We start from the raw sequence: 20,924 nt of genomic DNA, 5'->3' as shown, positions 1-20,924 counted from the left end.
TTGCTTCAGTATCTGGAATAAAAGGGATTAAAAGGAAAAGTGAAAACACTGCACATCAGAGGAACAACTGGAGGAGGCTGAGAAGGCTGCCTGGGAGAAGGGAGCCAACAGGCTCACACCTGAGGGACCTGGGACGGCTCAAGAGGACGCATCAGGCTGGTGCACGTGTGCCACAGGCGGCGGACTGAGAGGACACTTATGTTACACACTCAGGAAGGTTTAGTCACAGAACAGCCAGGGCCCTTGTTAGCTACAAAATCAACATGGTTCTGGGCTCACCTTTGGCAGCGGAGTGGGACCCTTCGTAGGTCAGAGTTATAAAACCCTCGGTGGACAGCTGGAGGCTTTTCTCGAGTCCAACCAGCCTTTCTGGCTTCAGGTCCTTGAGATCTTTTGTCTCGGTTTCTGCCTCACAGCCGGAAGCTGGCTTTCCTTGCAAAGTCCCACAGATTGGCATCGTGCCGCACACATTAAACTGTAGGCCAACGGTAAGAACCACACACACCAACTCAGGGTACAGAACTCACCACAAAACAAGAGCCCAGCAACTCAAGGCCTGCCAGGCCGCACAGTGGTTATTTACTATGCAAGTTACGAACTTTCCATGTTTGGGCAGTTTAAGTCCTAGAAATACAAAAGGCAACCATCAAAGTCCCAACGGAAACGCCCATAAATTGCCGCTGGGGCTCAGTATGTGTTTATTTATGTAGCGCTGTACCTCTAAATGCACAAAGACACACTGCAGATAATAGTGCAACATATACGAGAGGATATACATAAGCCACAATTTTACAGTATTTTAAGTTATATTCAAGTTTACATAGTTGAAATCATGTTAATTAAAAACGAGTATAATGTGATACCCATACTTCTTAAAGATGTTGATATCATTCCACTTAAACTCAGTTAAATTCACTGTTGTTGCCAAAATGAAGTAGAATATGCTCTTTGGTATGAAGATAGAAAGACCTTCTATATCTGTTAAGTGTTGATGGACAATACATACAAAATTAACGCCTACGTACAGTGTTTTTCTTAAAGATTCCTATACTTAAGAAATGGCCAGTTAGTGCAATGCCGAGCAGTCAGGGTTCATCTCTTCCAGCATGTTCTCTAGGGTTTCATGTTATCTAAACTATTCTCTCTGGGGTCCAAAGAGGTTCCGGTTTGCCTCTCCCAGGCTTACAGGCAGCTAAACACACTCTCACCCATAACAAACCTATTATAAACCTCCTGGTATAAACCCGACTCTACAGTAGCAGTTTGGAGTGGAGCGCGGGGAACAACCCCAAGTGCCGCAGGGCGACTCTCCATCCAGGTGTTTTCCTGGGCTGCAGGACAGGCTGTGCGCTGCTCTGCATGCGGTGTACCCACCAAGCTCCCCTCCACATCACATTTTTATAAGACAGTCTCATCCTAACTTCCTGTTTTCAAAGCTTATTCTCTTCTTCCAAAGTGGATTTTGCCATAAGAATGTAAACAAACCAAAACAAGGATTTTTTTTAAGCTTTCTCCCTTTCTAGTGGTGCTTAGTTCATATCACAGCGGCATTAACATGGAGATTTTCCACCTCGCTGCTCCAGACATCCCGTCAGGGCTGTCTGTGATGGCAGTGCTGTCAAAAGATTCTAGAACGCAGCCATCCAGCTCATTCCCCTTTCACTGGGTAATATAATTACTGCTTCCTCAAAAATTCCAGTGGACACCAGGATCACCTGGAGGGCTGGCCCCACCCCATGGGAATTTGTGTTTCTAACAAGTTCAGGCGATACCAAGGCAGCTGGCCCAGGGAACTCTGCTCTAGACACTCAGTAACATCAGGCATAACTGATTTTCTGAAGAATGACTCCCTTGTGTTTGCACTGTACCAGGATGGGGGTGATGGCATTACCTCATTTCCTCCTTAAATCTGGATTCTCTTGTCTTCTCCTGGGTGACAGCTTCCATCCCAGCGCCCTGGACAACTCCTAAGGACACCTGCCTCCCCGGTCACCAGCTGCTGGTGGCGTTAACGCACGCTACCCTCATTTCAAAGCAAACGGGAGTTCATCATGTAACTTACCACAAAGGTCTTCCCGATGCCGGAGACCACGTAGCCTTGGGAACTGTTCAGCGGGTTAAGGTCAAACACAAACCCACTGTTCGGATCCCGTATAGAGCAGGCCTGCAGGGACAAGGCAGGGAAGAGACACGATCAACCAAGTCCTGAAGAGCACGGCACACAGAGCACCTCCCAAACCCGTACATGGGACGTCGCAAACCACGCTCTCTCCACTGACTTACACCCCTGTGAGAAGAGCAGCCCCGGGCATACTCACCAGCCCTCCAGAGCGGGCCCCTGAAGTCTGCCCACGCGTGACACCGGGCTCAGATAGTAAACTTACCCAGAAGCTCTTAAGGCTGCTGTATGTCCCTGACTAAGACCACTGCTGACCTCTGCGGGGAAAGTGAGGAACCACAAGAGACCCATACATCATTTTTTAAAATCCACTTAAGGAAGTTGATCTAAGTGTTCTGTCTTCTGTCTCAGGTATGACTTAAAAGGAAATGATGGAAGGACAATAAGATGCCTCACTGTCCCTTCTCTCCTTCTAGGTGTCAGGAACGCCCCCCACACCCGACCTGTCTTTTTTCTGCCCCATCTGCCATATGCAGGGAAACAAGCAGCAGCCACAGCCCAGAAAGCGCTGACGGAGGACGGGCTGTAGTATCCCATCATCCCCGCCTTGCCCGGGAACCTGCGAGGCCAGGACCGTCCTTTTGGGTGACCTGGGCTCTGCCTTCAAAGGATCTGCTGCCCAGCGGAGATTTTTAAAAGGGAGGGAGGGAAATATGAGGTGTGATCAAAAAATACGATGAATGTTTAAATTTTAAAAAGCTTATTACAGTAAAAGACACATTGCCATGAATCCCCCTCAAAATATTCCCCCTCACTTCAAACACGCTTATCCCAGTTCTTGCCACTTTCTGAAGCAGTTCTGGAAGTCCTCTTTCATGAGTGTCTTTAGTTGCACTGTCCTGGCTGCCTCGATGTCCTGAATTATTTTTACTTTGGGGAAGAGCCAGAAGGTGCACGGTGCCAGATCCGGAAATAAAGTGGATCAGGACACACCGTAATGTTTTTATTTGACAGAAATTGCCATACCAGAAGCGATGTGTGACACAGAGAGTTGTAGTGGTGAAGGATAAAGACACTCACGGGAGAGGACCTGCAGAGCTGCTTCAGCAAGTGGCAAGAACGACGGGATAAGTGTGTTCGAAGTGAGGGAGAGTATTTTGAGGGGGATTAATGGCAATGTGTCTTTTACTGTAAAAACTTTTTATTTAAAGCTTCGCCGTATTTTTTATCACATCTCGTACGTTGCATTATGAAGACAAACACCCAGTGCTATGAAAACAGGAGCTGCCCTTAGGAGGTCAGAGGACACCGTGCAGAGCAGCTGCTGCGATGTTCTGCAGGAGAGAGCTCACAGAGGCCAAGAGCAAGTGCCAAGGCCGAAGGGTGGACAAGCTCGGACGGCAGCAGGCACATGGCCGAGGAAGAGATGGTGGGAGAGCGGCTGGAATCGGAGCGTTAACACCTTGAGCATCACATTGACACAGATGGGATGTCTCCGATAGGTAACATCACAACAAAACAGATGGGTGTACCCTACAGATGATGATACACTGGAACATACAGGCTGTATCCTATAGATGACACATTAAATAGATGGCTGTGTCCTATAGATAATAACACATTAAAACACCTGGGCTGTATCCTATAGGTGACAGGGCACAGGAATGTTTCAGGTGTTGGAGTCATATATTAACAACTCAGATCTCTGCAGTGACAGAGAACCCCAGAGCCCCCTGGGCTGCCACTACCACATCAAGCAGGTAATCTATAGTAATCGGGGAGTGAAACTGAAGGTCCTAGTTCTTATCCCAGGATGTGGGAGCTGGGCATGGGAGAGGAACGCAGGATGACTTCCAGATGCCTGATGCCAACGCAGAGGAAATGGGGATGCTGGTAACAGACTGGGAACACGAGAAAAGGGGTGAGTGCACAGCCAGCTGCCTGGGTGGCAGGCACAGCTCGGCGAGAGGCCCCGGGGCGGCGCACGTACCTGGTCTGTGTCTGTTGTTATTTGGATGGGACAGGCAGCTTCTGTATTCCACAGGAAAGTGACCACACACTCCCAAATGAGAGAAAATATGGGATGGGTATTCTGAAAGGTTAAATCCAGGAGAAGAGTCGATTTAAGAAAATGGAACTCAATCTAACCCAAAGAATTCCAGCGGATATATAAAAATAGCCCAACCCTCCCGAAAGTTTTTTATATATAGTCAGTCAATATGTTAGGTGCTTAATGAGCATTATCTAATTACAATTTAACATCCTCATTATTCCTAGCCTGGAGATTTTCTCTCTTATGCTTGGACGCTAAGAAATTTACCTGAGATCATGCCAGCAGTAAATGGTAGAACTGGGATCCAAACCGAAGTTTTGAAAAACGCTCTCCACCAAGAGTGTAAAATGCAAGAAGCCAGACACCAAAGACTACAGTGTGTATGATTTCATCTATGTAAGCTCAGAAACAGGCAAAACTGACCCATGGTGTTAGAGGTCAGGACAGGGGCTGAGAGAGACATGACCGGAAGGGGGTACAAAGGGGGCTCATGGGTACCTCTGCTAGGGTTGTGTTTCTGGATGGCAGGGGGTGGTGGAGGTGGAGTAACACAACAGACAGATGTGTTCAATTTGTGAAAAATCCACGCAACTGTTAGTAACTTATAATCTGTTTGGAAAACATCATGTGCTGGCAAACAACATAGAGAATTTGGGCTCTGCAGGACGACTGGAATGTAAGCCAGAGTCCACCGGACTGCTGAAGGGAGTTTTTGCTACTCCATTACAATGAAGCTAGAAGAAGCTGTAACGGACCCTTGAAAGGCAGACTTGAAAACAATTTGATAATAAGCATGGATTCCAGTATCTCCACTCTGCATTTATCTAACAGTTTGGCAATTACTCGAACACCATGACATCAGGTATACACGTCAAACTCCAGGTGAAATAGGAACTGGGTTTGGGATGATGAAGTTCTGGAAACGGACACTGGTGATGGGCGCACAACACTGTGAGTGAACTTACCACCACTGACTTGTACCCCTAAAAATAGTTACAATGTTAAATTTTATGTTACATGTTTTTTGCCATAGTTTTCACTAAAAAAGCAATTGGGACTATACAGAATGACCGTAAAGCGTGTATATTTGGAGTTTTTCTCTTCTGTTCTATCCCAGCTTAGGAACTCAGAGCCAAAAGCAATCTCCATCACCTTTTAATTTCCTGGCCTTAATTTTTCTGCCTGTTTTGCCAATGAGCTGCACATATATCCCTCATTGTCTGCCCATGGGCCTGAGCTGAACCGAGCCCCCGTTTCCTTATCTGTGAACTCTTAGAGAATGAACCACCTCTAAGACCCATTCTGCTGCCATGATCTTCAGATCACCAATGCACAAAAACTAATAGGCGAGACAGTGCCTGTACAACTCAGAGATAAAACTTGAGTCTGTAGAACAGCATATAGTGTTATGTCACAATACCAGCAATTGGCTTCAACTTCTGGAATTACAGCCACAAAAGCACCACTGCATGCTCTGTGCCTCATCATATGCTGCCCTAAAGCAGAATTAAGTGCAACCTAACTCCTCTGCACCCCCCCCCTCCCCAGACTCACTGGTCTCTGTTAAGAGACACATGAGGAGGTACTTGGTCACAGAAGAACGCAGAACAACCCAGGTCATGGGAGGAGCAGCGCCTTACCATGCTGCCCCTGGAACAGACGAGATGGATCCTGGTGCTGTAGGTGGTGCGCCTGCCATCACTGGTGGTGCAGGCCGAGCCGTTGACGTACTCTAGAAGGAGGCTGCCGCTGTCCTCCACCGAGGGGCCTGTCTTGGCGATTCCCAAGTTACTGATGGAAACTGCTTCGGAAAATGAACCCTGCAAACAAACATGTCTGTGAGGTTCCCCTCTGAAGAGAAAACAGCTGACTTCATTACTAATACAGCTGATTCTCATTACTCCCGGTAGCTGTGGTCTATAAAGTGGCTGCGAATGCTGAATTAGTGAACACAGAACCATTGTTTTCACATACAGGGGAAATACATCCGTCTATGCATCTCACTTAAAATATGATTTTAAATCCTCCAAACAGCTCATGCTGTAGGTTCTATTTTCTTTATTTTATAAATGGATAAACGAGGTTCGGGTGTGGTAAATGACTTGTCCGAGGCCACCCCTCTAACAGGAATCAGAGGTGGGACTCAAACCCCGTCCAACTGGCCCGGAGCCAGGAGCTTCTGGCCCTACACTGCCCCATCCTCTGGTCATCTCAGTAGGAATGAGACAAGAACACAGAGCATCACCCTGTTCCACCTCAGCCGGGAACATGCACATTGGGCCACTCTGTCCATGTCCCAAATGACTGCCAAAGAGCTGCGAGGCCTAATTTTGGGTAACAAATGTTAGCGAGAAATGAATCCGCAAATACAGAATCTGTGAGTGAGCCAGTCCGTACTGTGAGGCCACTGCTCCCACAAAGAGCGCATGCACACACTCATCCGTGTATCAACAGGGAATGCAATTCTTAACCAACAGAGTGTGTGCCAGCTTCAAGACGCCTCCAAGCTGCCATGCAACATACGCCAGGAAAAGCACATTCCCAAGATGCTATTTTTAAAGAAGCACACATCCCTCTTTATTTTAAGAGTCACCGTGTGAGGAGCACACGGAAACGTATCAAAGTTCTGGCAGTAACCACACTCAATCGACGATGCGCGCTTGGATCCAGTTCACCCACAGCAGCTCTCCTGAGCTGGTTTCCCCACTAATTAGCCAGAAGCAAGAGCTTTTGGAAGCAAAAACCATTCTTTATGGATGTCTGCTGGTCACTCAAAGGTGCCTTTGAATTCAGGCGCGACGCTCCATCAAAGGCTCCCTCTGCCCTGTTCTGTGATCAGAGGTCACCAACACCAAGGCTTGCTTAAAGGTTTACATCTGAACAGTGATTTCCATACGATCGCACCCATGGGGGGCAGATGAGTTTACTCAGAGGCCCCACTTCAGCAGCCAGGCCTCCTTTGACCTGGGAGTCCCAAAATAAGCATGTCTGCCCTCTGAGGCATGTGCTCGGGAGGGAGAACCGGGCGACCAGGAAGGCAGACTCACCTGACCGCTTTCGTATTTCATCTGGCAAGCGGATGCGTATCGATCACAGCCCGGCACGGGGCTCAGCGGCCGACACACGTTTATGTAGTATTTCCTCCACGTGGTGCGTTCCCCTGCGTTGTCCATGGCGTACCAGTTTCCTCCACGACCACCTTCGGATTTTGCTAGACTAAAATTTCAAAGCAAAATGTATGTTTCTGAAGCCTGCAGATTTCAGTCTGACAATTCATTTCCAAGTAGTTAGAGAGAAACACAGAGTGACACATGCCTCTGTCATACCACGGAGGTTGGCTCGTCATGACTTGTGCCACCCAAGCGCACACGTGACTTTCACTAAGCTCGGACTGCAGCACACCTTGAACTGCCCCCAGCCCCTCGGATGCACAGTCACTGAACGAAGCAGCTGAAGGCTGAAGCTTTGCAGTGGCAACAACAGGTTGATCTCACAAAGGCTACCAGACCATCATTAGAATTCATTCTGCTTGAGACTCCCCATCGTGGGCCTGCACCCCAGAACTAACGGACTCCCTATCGCGACTCACTTACACGCTCACCAGCAAGGTCTAACCGACCTCAGCACTAATTGGACCTGGGCTGACGCCAAGGGCTGGCTGACCCCACCTCACCTGGAGAGATCATACTGCTCCATCGTGGTGGGATCAGTCACCACACACTCCAGGGGCTCCTCTGGGCAGGCGTAGCTGGTGTACCACCGGAAGTTGTAGGTGGAATTATCTTCCTCCTAATCGCACGACAAGGAGAAACGGGGGGATGGCAAAGAGAACAGGGAATGTTACACAAAGGTAGCATTTGAAAAATGACAGGAGCGTTTTCTATAAATAAACACTGCAGGAAAGAAAGTTTACTTCGCCCACCTTCCTTCATTTTTTTAAATGGAAGATTGACTAGTAATAAATTAAGACGGAAATCTAGCTTCCGTTAAGCGGGAATGAGGGATGGTTTTGATGCTTTTGTGTGTTTTGTACCCAAAACCAACAGAATTGTAGACTATCACTGACGAGTATGGCCCATTGAAGAAACAGCTCAGAAAATGAATACTGCCTATGTACCCTGGCAAATCTAAAAGGATTAATTAAATTCTCAAGAAATGATCATTTGGCCAGGAAAACAGACTAACAGTAGCTCTGCTTCTAAAAAAGGACCCACGCAGGCTCCTGGGGAGCAGAAACTTGACGGCTCGTCCCTGAGGAACACCCCAGTTCATAGCCCACCTATGGTCATACCTCATCTTACCCTAGAAAAGCTGTGCGCCCTGTCGTAATCCCCCCTTCTCTTCCCCTGCCTTCCTTGGTGAGCCTGACGCCCTCTCCTCTTTGCCCTGACAGGGTGTCAGCACACACACGTGCACACACAGCACATTCCTACCTGATATTCAGGGACACCCACTCCAGCATCTCGGTCACAAAGGAAGGTGATCAGCGTGGCTCTCGGTGTGTGCTTTTCATTATTATAGGGCGTACCATCTTTGTAATTCAACTGGATCATCCCATCATAATATGACAGTTTAGCATTACTCAGTCCCAAGTTCCAAGCCTTCTTATCACTAAAACAAACAAATGTCTCTCAGAAAAGACCAGAAACACTGCAACGCTGTGACGCTGGAGGAAGGGCCAATGTGCCATGTGGGGGCGCAGCTGTGACTAGGGCCTGGCCCACAGACCACCCTGATCCTGAGTTAGAATGTCTAAGCACAGTGGGTGTGACAACAACCCTACCCCCAATCCAGGACCCAAACCCATAGCTGGTTCAAGGTACAGCTCACTTCATTTGAACTAACACAACACTGAATAACGAAACATGTACATAAACATCTAACAACTGAGAAGTGCCAGTTACACAGAAGTAAGGTATTATGTAAATTCATGCTTCTTTTCCAAGGGTGTGGCCTGCTCCTTCTCTGGGAAATTAAACTTCGAACAGCCTCCAGTTTTTAGGTCAGCTCTTCTCAGTGTTTAGATGCTCGTTGTAAAGCAATGGCGTTAGCAGTGATCACACCTGTGCCTGAATAAAATACCTGTGAGCATACGACAGACACCTAAGGGAAAACCTGTAACTGAAAACAGTGACTTGCCTTTTTGCTACCTGACAGGCTCCCGAGCCCAGCTGACAGGAGTCCACAGACACCGCAGCACAAACGTTTATGTAAAAGTCATACTTCTCTGTCTCAACCTTATAGCCATCTTTCTTTGTGAGAGGTGACAAATCAAAAGAAAACCCTGCGAAAGAGTAAAAACAATCCAAGTGCGGAAGGTCAGTCGACCACAGTCAAGAAGGGAACCTCAGCTCACAGCTTCAAGGATAAACATTCCTCCCAGACACTGCCCAGGGGAAGGGGCACCAAAAAGGCAGAGAAGAGGCTTTTCCCTTTGGGCCACCAGAACCACAGTCTGGCCGTGTCCCTTGGAGATGGATTCACTACCATTTTACACTGTTAACCTTAAAATTCTATTCAAAGCCTGTAACTGCTGGTCAAATACACAACTAGTACGTTCAAAGCAGAACGACCACAATACAATGACCTTTGTGAAAAGTCTCTCCGAGGTGAGTTTCTTGGCCAGAAACTCATGCGAAAAGCCTTTTCAAACATGACTTAGTTCCTTGGGACCCTCAGGTTTTATATTCAGCAAACCTACCTCAACCATGAACTTAAGGCTTTTCATTACCTCAAATAAGCCCCAAATGTCAGATTTTCAGAATTTGGGTCAAATAGTAACACTATAATTCTAAAGTAGGTACCTCTAAAACACTTATAGAAAAGCAGGTCCAGGTGACGCTAAACCACCAGGGAGCTGCTGAGATACACACCTGCCTGGGAATCAAAGACGGTGCAGTTCTCTCCCTCCGTCCTGGACAGCACACAGGCAGCGGCCGTATGCCACTCAAACTCGTAGAAGCAACCGTCATCGCTGGAGGTCCTCAACACCGGAGCACTTTCTAGATCACCTGTCAGTGGGGAGGAAAAGATCCATCACTAACTGTCCCCGAAAAATCTTATTCTGCAAACTGTCCTACAAATACTGTATGATTCCACACACATGAGTTCCCACAGTAGTGCAAACTACGGATGCAGAAAGCAGGGTGGCTGCCAGGGCCAGGGGAGGGAACAGGCAGTTAGTGTTCAATGGCTGCAGAGTTTCCGTGTGGGGAGACGAACAAGTTCTGGAGATGGATGGTGGGGATGGTTGCACAACACTGTGTATGTGCGTAATGCCACTGAACTGTGCACTTAAAAATGGTGAATTTCCTGTTATATGAGGTTTACTACAATTTGTTAAAAATGGTAAATGTTATATTATGTATATTTACCCTAATTAAAAAAAAAAAAAAAAAAAAAAAAGAGTCCTAGCCCTGTACCTTATCCCATAGCTGAGAATTTATCCAAAGGAAGTATTTCAACAAGATGTGGAGAGGCTATGTGATAGCACAATTACCAACGCTGGAAACATGCTATTAATCCAACAATAAGGAAAATGTTTAAAAATAGAAAACCCAAGTCTTTATCAACATTATCAACAAGGAAGTCCCTAAAAATTATAAAAAATACTGTGAAACATAGAAGAGTACTCAGAAAATACTACATTTTGAGGAACATAAAAATGTAAGAATGCATGTAGGTTTTGACCCTGTAAAAACAATGTAAACCTATAGATAAAGGAAAGTAAAGAAGAGCGTGTGTTTAATGGTGAGGTCCTGGACAGCATTTTTAAATCATTCACGATTTCCTCCTTTGGAAGAAGTTAAGCGGCCACCTGGTCACTCTGTATCAATCCTAAGGAGAGGAAGCTGCACTGAGACCCAAGACTCATTTGGAAAATTACAACATGTCCCCCCTTGGACACCACGTGGTTTGGGACAGGGGATGGGGAATCAAATCCAGATGACCACTACTAAAGATTCTGAAACCTGAAATGCTTGGTACCATCCCTTTCAACCTTATCACCGTGACCGTGGCCAATGAGAAATAGAGAAATGAAGAATGTGGGTAAAAGCCACACACACACACAAGTTTCATCTTTTTCTTCTTTTTTTTTAAATTTTTACCTGGCTTGCATACAAGTGTTATATTAGTTTGTATTTTCTTCTCATCACCGCAACTATCACCATCAGAATAAGAGAGTTGAATGTTTCCTTTCTCTTTCGTGGGAGAAGAAATAAATTTGCCCAGGTTTTTACTTCCACTCTTATCTGGAAAAAAGAAAGGGGGGAAAAACAGAAGACATGATTAAAACTCATAATGACACAAAGAAGTACCAAAACTTAGCCAAGACCCAGCAGGTGTGCCGTGGCCCCTTTCTCAGCTCACATGGCCTGGCCCAGATGATCGATGGGTTTTTCTTGAGTAATAAATTTGACCTTGGTGGCAGCCATGTTGAAAAGCTGAAGGCCACCTCCAGGCTTAGCAGGAAATATAAGAATGATAAACAACATCCTTCGTGGCCACAGGAAGCAAAAAGGCAAGCATGGCATCCTGTAAAGTAACACTGTTGCCCCATTTTGCGGGGCCTCAGCTCCCCTGAGATACAGGTCTTTTAAAACCATAGCCAAGGGGCTAGAGTGTGTCTCATGAACAAAGCAGAAACTAAACTTGTTCAGCAAGCTGAGAAGGCGACCATATGAATTCTTGGTTCAGCTGATTTTTACTATCAAGTCCTGAAACTTTGCACCACGTCCTTCTTAAATAAAGGCATGGACATGCCTGGACTGCTTTAAAGGCACACCATCAATTCCAAATACTAGGGTAATTCCTAAAACCCCACCTGGGTTCACAATTCCCATCTCATGGTTGTAGCAGATTCTATTTACTTTCCCTGCCTGTCATTTTCAAGGTGAGTCTTCAGTGACAACTAACGTGCTACATATGTACATCAGACTGAGATATTTCTGCAGGTCAGCTACAGACCAACCATTACAGCAGAAGGCACCTAAGGAGTACGGCACTCTGGCACGAAGCCTACAATATGAGATTCCAGTCACCTTACACCACAACTTTTGAACAATTTCAGGTGGTAAAGGTGTCAAAAAACTATACTCAGTTTTACACAAGTCCCAGGAATGTGATTCTTCAGGTTCCAAAGTGAGAAGATACATAACCAAGTATTTTCCCACATGGTTCCTCCCGTTCCCAATCGTGGCATTTGCCAATGTCAGACGGCTGCGGCCAACTTCTGGCCCCTGAGCTCTTGTTTCCAAACCGCACCAAGCAGTTCCATTTGGGTCATTGTTTTTCTTTAACCATCCTTTACATGCTGGCCCCAGAGAGTGGAGGCTGAGATAAACCACAGGGAGCTTTTCTAACTCACTGGATGCAGCCAGTTCCTTCGGGAGAACTGGTCCCCAACTCGTCGCGCTGGCACCACTTACCAACAGAGCACACGGCACCATCTTCAGGACAGCCTCTTGCCCGGCCTTCCTGCAGCACTCTATGGCAGATATTAATGAAGAAATGCTTCTTTTTTGCTTCCTTCTGGCTGCCATCCACGACGGCTTCCCAATTCTGTTCCGGTTCTGCTTAAAAAAAAAGAAAAAAAGCTTCTTTAGCCAAAGGCAGTGATTATTTCTCTGTGAGTCACACCATAAATGATGATTAAGTGAAGGGAAAGGCCCAAAGCTCATGAAGCCAGTGCCCGCTGAACCTCAGGCACTCATGTTGCTGGACCCAAGCCGGCTGCAGACACAGCCATTCCCCGAGGTTTTCAGCCTTCTCATTTAATGTGACAGAAACGAACTGTGCCCAATACCTCCTCAGAAAAGCAGGCGTAATGGGAGGACAAAGCATTAAATAGCAGGGTTCTCCCAAGCCCCAGAGCACAAGATCAGAAACTGGAAATCAGCAAATCTGGACAGCACCATGTCTTGGTGCCTGGCACCGTGTCACGCCAGCAGCAACGCACCTTCGTCAGGACCATCAAGAAGTCCTGTGCAGCTACAAAAAACCTGCCAGCTCTTCCACACAAGCAGCCCAAGTGTGAGACAAGTGCTCAGTGCCACCAGAAAATAAACAGGATGTGAGTGTCCAGGTCCCTGGACACAAATGGTTTGTGATCCAGTCATATATGAACACAAACGGATCAAAAACCCACAGAAGGCAGACGGAGCACCTACTGAGTGCTCAAAGCATGACAGCAAATCCCAGGGGTGGTCACTAAAGGCGGGCCATCCCATAAAGAGTCGCTGAAGGAATGAGGTAAGCTGTGTGAAGCAGACGGAAGATGTGAAGCTCCTTTTCCAGACTGGAGACGGGGCTGCAGAGGAAAGCCCCACAGCTCCTCAGGGCTGGTGCAGTGACGCTGGCAGTCACCCAGAAGAACCCATGCTGGCCACGCATGCAAGCAAGGACAGTGTTCTGCAAGTTTGGGCTGGAGTGGGGTGAGCTGAAGAGCCGTAAGACAGGAAAAGCTTTCAGCTCTCTCCTCATGGCTTCCTTAGACTCATCTGGGTGCAAATGCTACAAAAATAGTCCAGGTTCCTACAGAACCAGAGCGATGGCAGAAGTCACCTGAGTAAATGAATGCATCTCTGCCTCCCTCACAGACCTAAGTTGTGTCTTGCACAGTGATGTTTAAAAAAAAAAAAAAGTTAAATAAAGGGCTCTAATACCACCACTCAGTTTACTGTAAGAAAACTGCGGGGAGAAGACAGGCAACTTGCTCAAGTAAACACGGCTGGATACGGCCACCCCAGTCCTCAGACTAGTCTCTGATCAGAAGGGAGAGCTTTCTCCACACATTGCACAAAACTAATCTCTTCATGAACACGCGTGTACCAGAGTTAAGCATGGCACCGTGTGTCCCAACAGCTTAACGGGTGTTCAACTACTAAAGCACACAGAGCACTGACTTCTGCAGTCCCGTGTTAAAGGAAAACTCTCAACTACTCCACAGAAGAAGAATTCCTCTTCCTAATATTATACTCTCCAAACCAGGTGGGAGTCAGGACACAACTTCCTATTGCAGCTGGTAATTCTGTGACTTCAGGCAAGTCATTCTCTCTCCTTTTGGTATTCTCTCCACTTTACAGATGCAATTCACATACATATATGTCAAATTCCAGGACTGCTAAAAGGGTAAAACTAGAATTTCCCAACTAGATTCGGTTATCCGTGGGAAGGCCCATTCTCACCACTCTTCTCTGCCCCACTAAACTACTAAGGCCCATGGGGCTAGTCTCCCCAGCACCTAACCTGTGCCTGCACATAACTAATGCTCAGCGAGAATTCCTGCAGCAAATGAAAGCATCTGTCGTGAAGGCGAGCCAGGCCTCTGCGGCAAACCCCACTCCTCTCACTGATACAGCCCTGCACTGGGTTCCAGGGGCTCCCACATCCCCGCTCCTTTGACCTCACCGAAGAGTGTCAGCTTGGACAGGGATGCTGGTCCCCTTTCAGAGACGGGGAACTAGGCAGCGAGACAAAGGGGAAAAGCACAGGGTCAGAGGCACCAACCTTCACACCAAGCTTGTCACCCTCTAAGCCTGACAGTCTGTCCACGTGTTAGTGGCAACACTGCCTACCTGAAGGCTGTCATAACAGTTTAAACGTCTTTTTACATTTTTTAATTGAGATATAACTGACATATTAACACTGTATTAGATTGAGGCACGCAACCTGATGATTGCATGTATGGATATATTACAAAATGATCACCACACTAACTTTCGTTAACATCGATCACCACACAGAGCTACAAATGTGTGTGATGAGCACTTTTAAGATCTGCTCTCTTACCACCAGGAGTTTAAATTTAAAAAACAAAAAAAAGAAGAAGAAGAAGGTTCTAATCACATAACACACAAGACCTGGCACACAGCAGGCACTGGCAGTTTTTACTAAACTGTGATAAGATTAGCCCAAAGTACCGTAAGTAGAAAACTGTAATGCCAATCTCAAGTTCAGATATTCTGCCTTCTGATTCAATGTCATTTCTAGGAATTCGTATTACTATATAAGAAAGGGGGAAGGGGAGGCCAGCTGACAAAGAAAACAGTAACAGCATTTCCAAACATATTCATGGGGAAAGAGGCAAGAGAGTCCCCCATGAATACATGGCTGAGACGCACGTCGGCCGGAGAGCCCTACCTGAGTGCCGGGCCAGGGCCGACAGGTCGTACCGCTTCTTGCCATCGGTGACGCTGCACAGCAGGGCTTCCTTCTCTTTCACACAGGCATGCTTCGTGTCCCACGTGAAGAAGTAGGTGCAATCTACCTCCCCAGTGAATACAGGAGCTCCTTTCCCACCATTAGCTGTGCAATGTGACAAGGAAAAATGGAACACGTCATCATGTGACCAAACTCAGGAATGTCAAAGGAGCAAGCAAGGGAAGAAACAGCAAACAGGACACCAATGCCAAATGTGCGGTTAAACAAACTCCAGTCCCAAACCCTAGAGATCAAAGGGCTCAGAGATTAGCGCGGCTCCTGCCGAGTCTCAGATAAGCCTAAACCCGGAAAGGCAGGCCTGTGTGCCTTTCATCTTGATAGGATAGTCTCAATACGCCCTAAGGCTGTTTACCACACATTTCATGGGGACATGGCACAGGTGCCAAGGAGGAACGTGGGAGCCACCAGGCAGGGCTCTGCTGCTCACGGGCTGCGGGCAGCCTCCAAAAGGCCCGTGAGCAGCCTCTGGGTCAGACCAGGGCTTCACAGAAAGGAAGGCAGAGACCAGAGCTCCCATTCTAGGAGTGCCACTGGCTTGATGAGGTGAGTGTGAGCAAGACAAGTTCCCTGGGGCTCATCCCTAAAATGAGAGCGTGACAATATCTACAGGAGCTCCCAAATGAAGCACGCTGAGGTCCATGGAACCTCACAAAGCTGGGGGCACACCTCCATGAGGTGCCAGCATCCTTGATCCCAGGGCCTTCATCAATGCACGTGCCTCTAACCCCCTACTCAGATCAGGTCTCCTGGCCCACCACATCAAAGGAGCCCCCCAGGTATCCCAACTGGGAGCCCTAACAGCTCAGATCTGGTCTGAAAGCCAGCTCTTCCGGGGTCCCTTGCCTGGTCCACAAAGCCTGGGATTCTGTGACCTTTGCTGACTTTCCCCCTTCCCAGGAATGCTCTCTCCTCACCTTTCCAAGCTGGTAGGCCGCTGGCACAAGGCCCATCCCCCACCCTTTGGAGGTTTAACAATCTCTTCTGGACGCCAACATGCTCACCTTGCTTGAGGTTTGGTGCGCTTCCTAACAGTATTCTCCAGGAAGGGGAAGTAATATTTTGCACCAAGGGCAAATGTTCCAATTGCAATTTATATTCAGTATTTCACATTGTAAACATCATAACTGTAACACCAGCAGCAGCAGCTACCCGGTGCTGAGCAGTTGGGTCCGGGCGCTAGGCAAGCATCTCAGTGCCACGTGGGCGCAGGCTGCAGAAAACAGGCTCCGAGCTAAGTCCTTTATAAACGCTAGCACATTTGATCCTAAAAATCCTATGGCACAGCTACAATTTTTGCCCCATTTAGTAGATTGAGGGTGGCTAAATAATTTGTCTATGGTTTCATAGCTAGAAAGCAGAGGGGCCAGAAATCAAATCCAGACGGTCTGGCCCCAGAGCCAGGCTCGTAAGCACAAGGCAATTACTTCCATACTCTACTGTGGGTTTCTTCTTCTTCTTCTTTGCCTTCTTTCTTACAGGAAATATTTTAAACCGTTCTCTAAGAATCAGTGCTCCGGACTTCCTTTGTGACAACACAACACCCACCCTTTAGCTGGGACCGCTTCACTACTGAAGAAGCTATGACACTCACTTGCCTCTCTTCTCCACCCACATGGTTTACTTAGGGTTGACTCCTACTGGAATTCTAGTTCACTATTTGGAAAAGATCTGTGTTTCTGCAAACTTGAAGCATTCCCTGTATTTGTCTTTTACCAGATTTGTTTACAAACGATTAAATAAGACTATGGAATGTTCCAGCTCCCGTCTGTACTTCAGAGCTGATTTTGCACCTAAAACTTACTAATGGTCTGCAGAGTCAATTACATAACCATTGGGGTACATCTTACCTGTCTAATTCTTCAAACCATTTTAGGAGAATAGTAAGATAAAACCCCTCTCTACCAAGCCACATTTATTTGTTTCTACACACAGCGGGCCTTGCCTTCAGGACCACGGTTGTAGGGGTGGGGGCAGGGCGATGGTTTCCACCCATCAGCACGATTAGTGTTAGCCTTTCATTATCTCTCCTTCAGTCCCTCAGTCCTGAAAGTGCCATCCTGGAAGTCCCGCGTCCACAGCTTGTTCCTAGCACATCACTTTACATGGCCTCACGTATGTGGGTTCCATGAGCAACTGGGAGGGAAGTGGATTTTCCCAGTAGAACCAAGGAGGTTTCTGGCGAAGTAGCGGCAGCACCCATTTCTCCACCCTCTGTGGCAAAGACAGTGCTCCCTATTCACCAAAGTGGCTTAATTTCCCTCTAGGCTCACAGCTAAGCTACATTTCCCAGCCTTCCTGCCTCTGAGGTTGGGCCATGCCACTTACTTCTAGCCCATTAAAAAAAAAAATGCTGCTCCCATTCTGCAGAGTCCTTGCAGGCCAAGTCTACAGGCAGCAGCAACACTAGATGGAAAATGAGCCAATACATTTCCACTGTCTCTATTCCTAATGCTGCACTCCACTTCCTGTGAATATATATATGTGTGTGTGTATATACATATACATATACATATACATATACATATACATGTATATGTACGTGTACATATACACACATACACACACACACATACACATATATATGTATGGGGGGGGAAAAAAAATGAGAAGGTCACTGAATGACCACGTGGAACAGAGTTCCCACCTCCAGCTCCTACAATGACCTAAACTGAGCTAAAGAAAATAAACCTTTAATGTAATGAGCCACTTAAATTTGTGGATTTCTTACTAGTCTATCTCAATACATTATTCTTTCCAAAAGAATGATCTAATCCCTTGACAGCGTTACCAACAATAAGGTACTACATTACAGGAAACCAGATGTAAGTTATTGAAACAAATGGTTAAAAATACATATATTGTGGCTAAAAAAGGAAATTTGTGCACCTAATGTCCTGAAATGCATGAACCCTAGACTCATAAGCACAAATAATTCCTAGAGATCCAAGTTAAACTATAAACCACATTACATTACACAGCCAATTAACACCCATTCATATGCAAAAACACATTACTACATTTATCCAATTAACACAGAATCCACCAACAGATTTTCTGTAAAAACTCTAAATTTAAATGTGGACAAAGTAATAATGAAATAATTTTACAGTATATACAGTTTGCTCCATTTGGAGTACTGAATCACAGAGCTGAAAGGAGTCTTAAACACTGTACAGTCCAACTCCAGGCCGAGAGCAGGCTCAAAATCTCTCACAAAACATCTAACATCTCACTATCAGATCTCCTTGTCATAATCATAATGAAAATAGCCTAGCAAAACACTTGAGTTTCTGGCATTAGGGCATCATTGTTAATTCTGTCAAGTCTGAGGCTACATGAAGGAATGCCCCATCTCGGAGGTGGGGTGGAGTGTTACGATCCATTAGTGATATAGGGTTTATAGGAAGCAAATTTGGCAAAACATTAATGACCATTAAATCTGAGTGTTGGGCCTATAAATTTTCATTGTGATGTTCTTTCTACTTCTATGTTTCAAAATTTTTATAATAAAAAGTAAAAGAGAAAAAGAAATGGTCCTCAGTATTTTTTTCATGCCACGCACAGCTGCCACTCCCAGACCCTACAGTGAACCACGTCAGAACCGGCTCACAACCAAATGGTCAAAAGCTCGGTCACAGAAACACACAAAACAAACAGCATGAAGGGCCAGGAAGACCCTGGGTGTGGGGCAGCCACATGGGCTTGAGCCTCTGAACAGACAGGGCAGGAACCTGGTCAGCTCCAGAACGAGAGCTCTGTGGGAGGCTGAACTGGCCGGGGTCACAGCTTGGAGGTCAACCACTACGACAGCTCTCTGCTGATGATGGGATCCCATCGCCTCTTGGCAGATGCAAACCATGTCTGGCATCTTCAAGATATAGAGAGCAACATGGCTTTTTGGAAAGCCAAGTCCATCAAGACTTCAAGGAAAGGTATCCTAATCGCTCAGAAAAACCAAACTTGCCCTGTGACCTCCTGCAATCCCCAAATCCAGCCTCTACCACAGGGCCACCATCTTGAAAGGGTCATCTTGAAACTTCGTAAAAAAGGAGTGGTGTAGTGACAACCCACAGGAAGTTGGTAAGTAAACCCACCTTGCTGGATCTGTGTGCCCTGTGGCGTGAGCCAGAATTCAATACAGCACCTCCATCCCAGCAGGCCTGGTGCTGGGCCCACTCCCAAAACAGAGTGGAGGAAAATGCAAACGGGTGTGTGTCGTTGGCAGGGCACTCTTCTCCTAGTCTGGGGACTAGAGGTGGCCACGCCCAAAGGAGGACGTCTGACTGCTCCCCGCAGCTGCCAAGAACACACCCACCCATCAATGCAGAAAAGAAATAAAACCCCAGGGCACACTCACCTGCAGTCTCATTGCACTCGAAGTTTATGACACTCATCCGCTGGAAGCCAGAGCTGCATTCATCGCCTCCAAAATAGATCAAGGTGAGGTCTCCATCGGAATATCTACATTTTGGTAACACACATACACATTTGGTAGAACCAGGGAAGAAACTCGAATTTTTAAATATCTCTACTTTAAGTCCTTGGCATACCATCAACAAATCAGTACTGACACAGAACAGCTTGCTCTTGTGCCAGCTGGGGAAAACGTCGAAAGGAAATGAGTTCCAAATGTACAGGCTTATCGTCCTTTTCTTCAAAGTAATAACTGGCTCGAAGAAAGCGCTGAAAAGTTTTGCTGTGAGCAGGGAGACTCCTCTGCTCTCCGTTTTGGGTTTTGTACAAAATAAATAATGGCCAAGAAGCACACAGTTTTTCCAGCAGCTGCCACAAACACAGTTTTACCTAAGGGATCCCGGACAATACTTATTTTCAGAGAACTACATTTTGGTCATGCTTTTGTGATGGTAACTACCAAGTTAAGGGTCACAAGAATCACGCTGAATGCTTATCTTAGTTGTTTAAAACTTTTAAGTAATGCGCATGGCATTTCAGAGTCTCAAAGTGCCAGAGAAAAATGAAAACTCCTCGGAAAGATAAATTTTAAAATACAAAAGCCACATCAGCTATAAACTAATTAAATAACTTCCCTACAGTATGGTTCCTTTCAAACAATGGATTGTAAAGCAAACACTTTTAACAGAAGCACTCTTATTGTCGAGCCAGGAAAAACATCCAACTGTTTAGTGACAAAAGGCAACGTGCCTAAGTCAAGCTGAAGGAATGCTGGCTTGACAGATTTCTGTGCCTTATGGAGAATGGAGGAGGAAGAGGGGAGGCAGCTATGTTTCACAATAGACACAATGCACTTAAAAAGTACGTGAAGGCTGTTTTTACACACCGGAGGGTTTGATTCTGGAATCTTCCTGCCACTTTGACTTGAGTAAAATCAGGCCTTTTCGCTTGGCAAACTGCAGCCTGTTTCCCATTACAGGGCTTTGCTTCAATTTCTCCACAGATATTCAAATAAAAAATATATTCCTTTCCATCTGAGGTATAAGAATGAGCTAAAGAAAGGAGAACAAATGAGAAGAGGTTTTGTTACATCCGTAGGGGTTAGAGTTACAGCAT

The 20,924-nt window shown here is 46.4% G+C and overlaps 1 protein-coding gene across 2 annotated transcripts in view; it reads right to left on the bottom strand.

The window, feature by feature from the left end:
- IGF2R (insulin like growth factor 2 receptor) overlaps nucleotides 1–20,924 on the bottom strand; it is a 98,659-nt gene that overhangs the window by 33,413 nt on the left and 44,322 nt on the right. For both annotated transcript variants that reach the window (XM_074333775.1, XM_074333774.1), the window contains 14 exons: nucleotides 20,695–20,860; nucleotides 19,753–19,856; nucleotides 15,315–15,479; nucleotides 12,602–12,745; nucleotides 11,282–11,425; nucleotides 10,046–10,183; nucleotides 9,312–9,456; nucleotides 8,606–8,783; nucleotides 7,846–7,961; nucleotides 7,220–7,388; nucleotides 5,813–5,992; nucleotides 4,110–4,211; nucleotides 2,063–2,164; nucleotides 280–475 (listed from right to left, as the gene is read on the bottom strand). In XM_074333775.1, coding sequence (XP_074189876.1) covers nucleotides 280–475; nucleotides 2,063–2,164; nucleotides 4,110–4,211; nucleotides 5,813–5,992; nucleotides 7,220–7,388; nucleotides 7,846–7,961; nucleotides 8,606–8,783; nucleotides 9,312–9,456; nucleotides 10,046–10,183; nucleotides 11,282–11,425; nucleotides 12,602–12,745; nucleotides 15,315–15,479; nucleotides 19,753–19,856; nucleotides 20,695–20,860 — 2,049 coding nt within the window. The remainder of the gene's footprint in view (nucleotides 1–279; nucleotides 476–2,062; nucleotides 2,165–4,109; nucleotides 4,212–5,812; nucleotides 5,993–7,219; nucleotides 7,389–7,845; nucleotides 7,962–8,605; nucleotides 8,784–9,311; nucleotides 9,457–10,045; nucleotides 10,184–11,281; nucleotides 11,426–12,601; nucleotides 12,746–15,314; nucleotides 15,480–19,752; nucleotides 19,857–20,694; nucleotides 20,861–20,924) is intronic.

Source organism: Rhinolophus sinicus, linkage group LG05 (genome assembly GCF_036562045.2).
Source record: "Rhinolophus sinicus isolate RSC01 linkage group LG05, ASM3656204v1, whole genome shotgun sequence".
In the NCBI taxonomy this organism is placed as follows: domain Eukaryota; kingdom Metazoa; phylum Chordata; class Mammalia; order Chiroptera; family Rhinolophidae; genus Rhinolophus; species Rhinolophus sinicus.
This window is presented reverse-complemented; position numbering and strand designations above follow the sequence as displayed.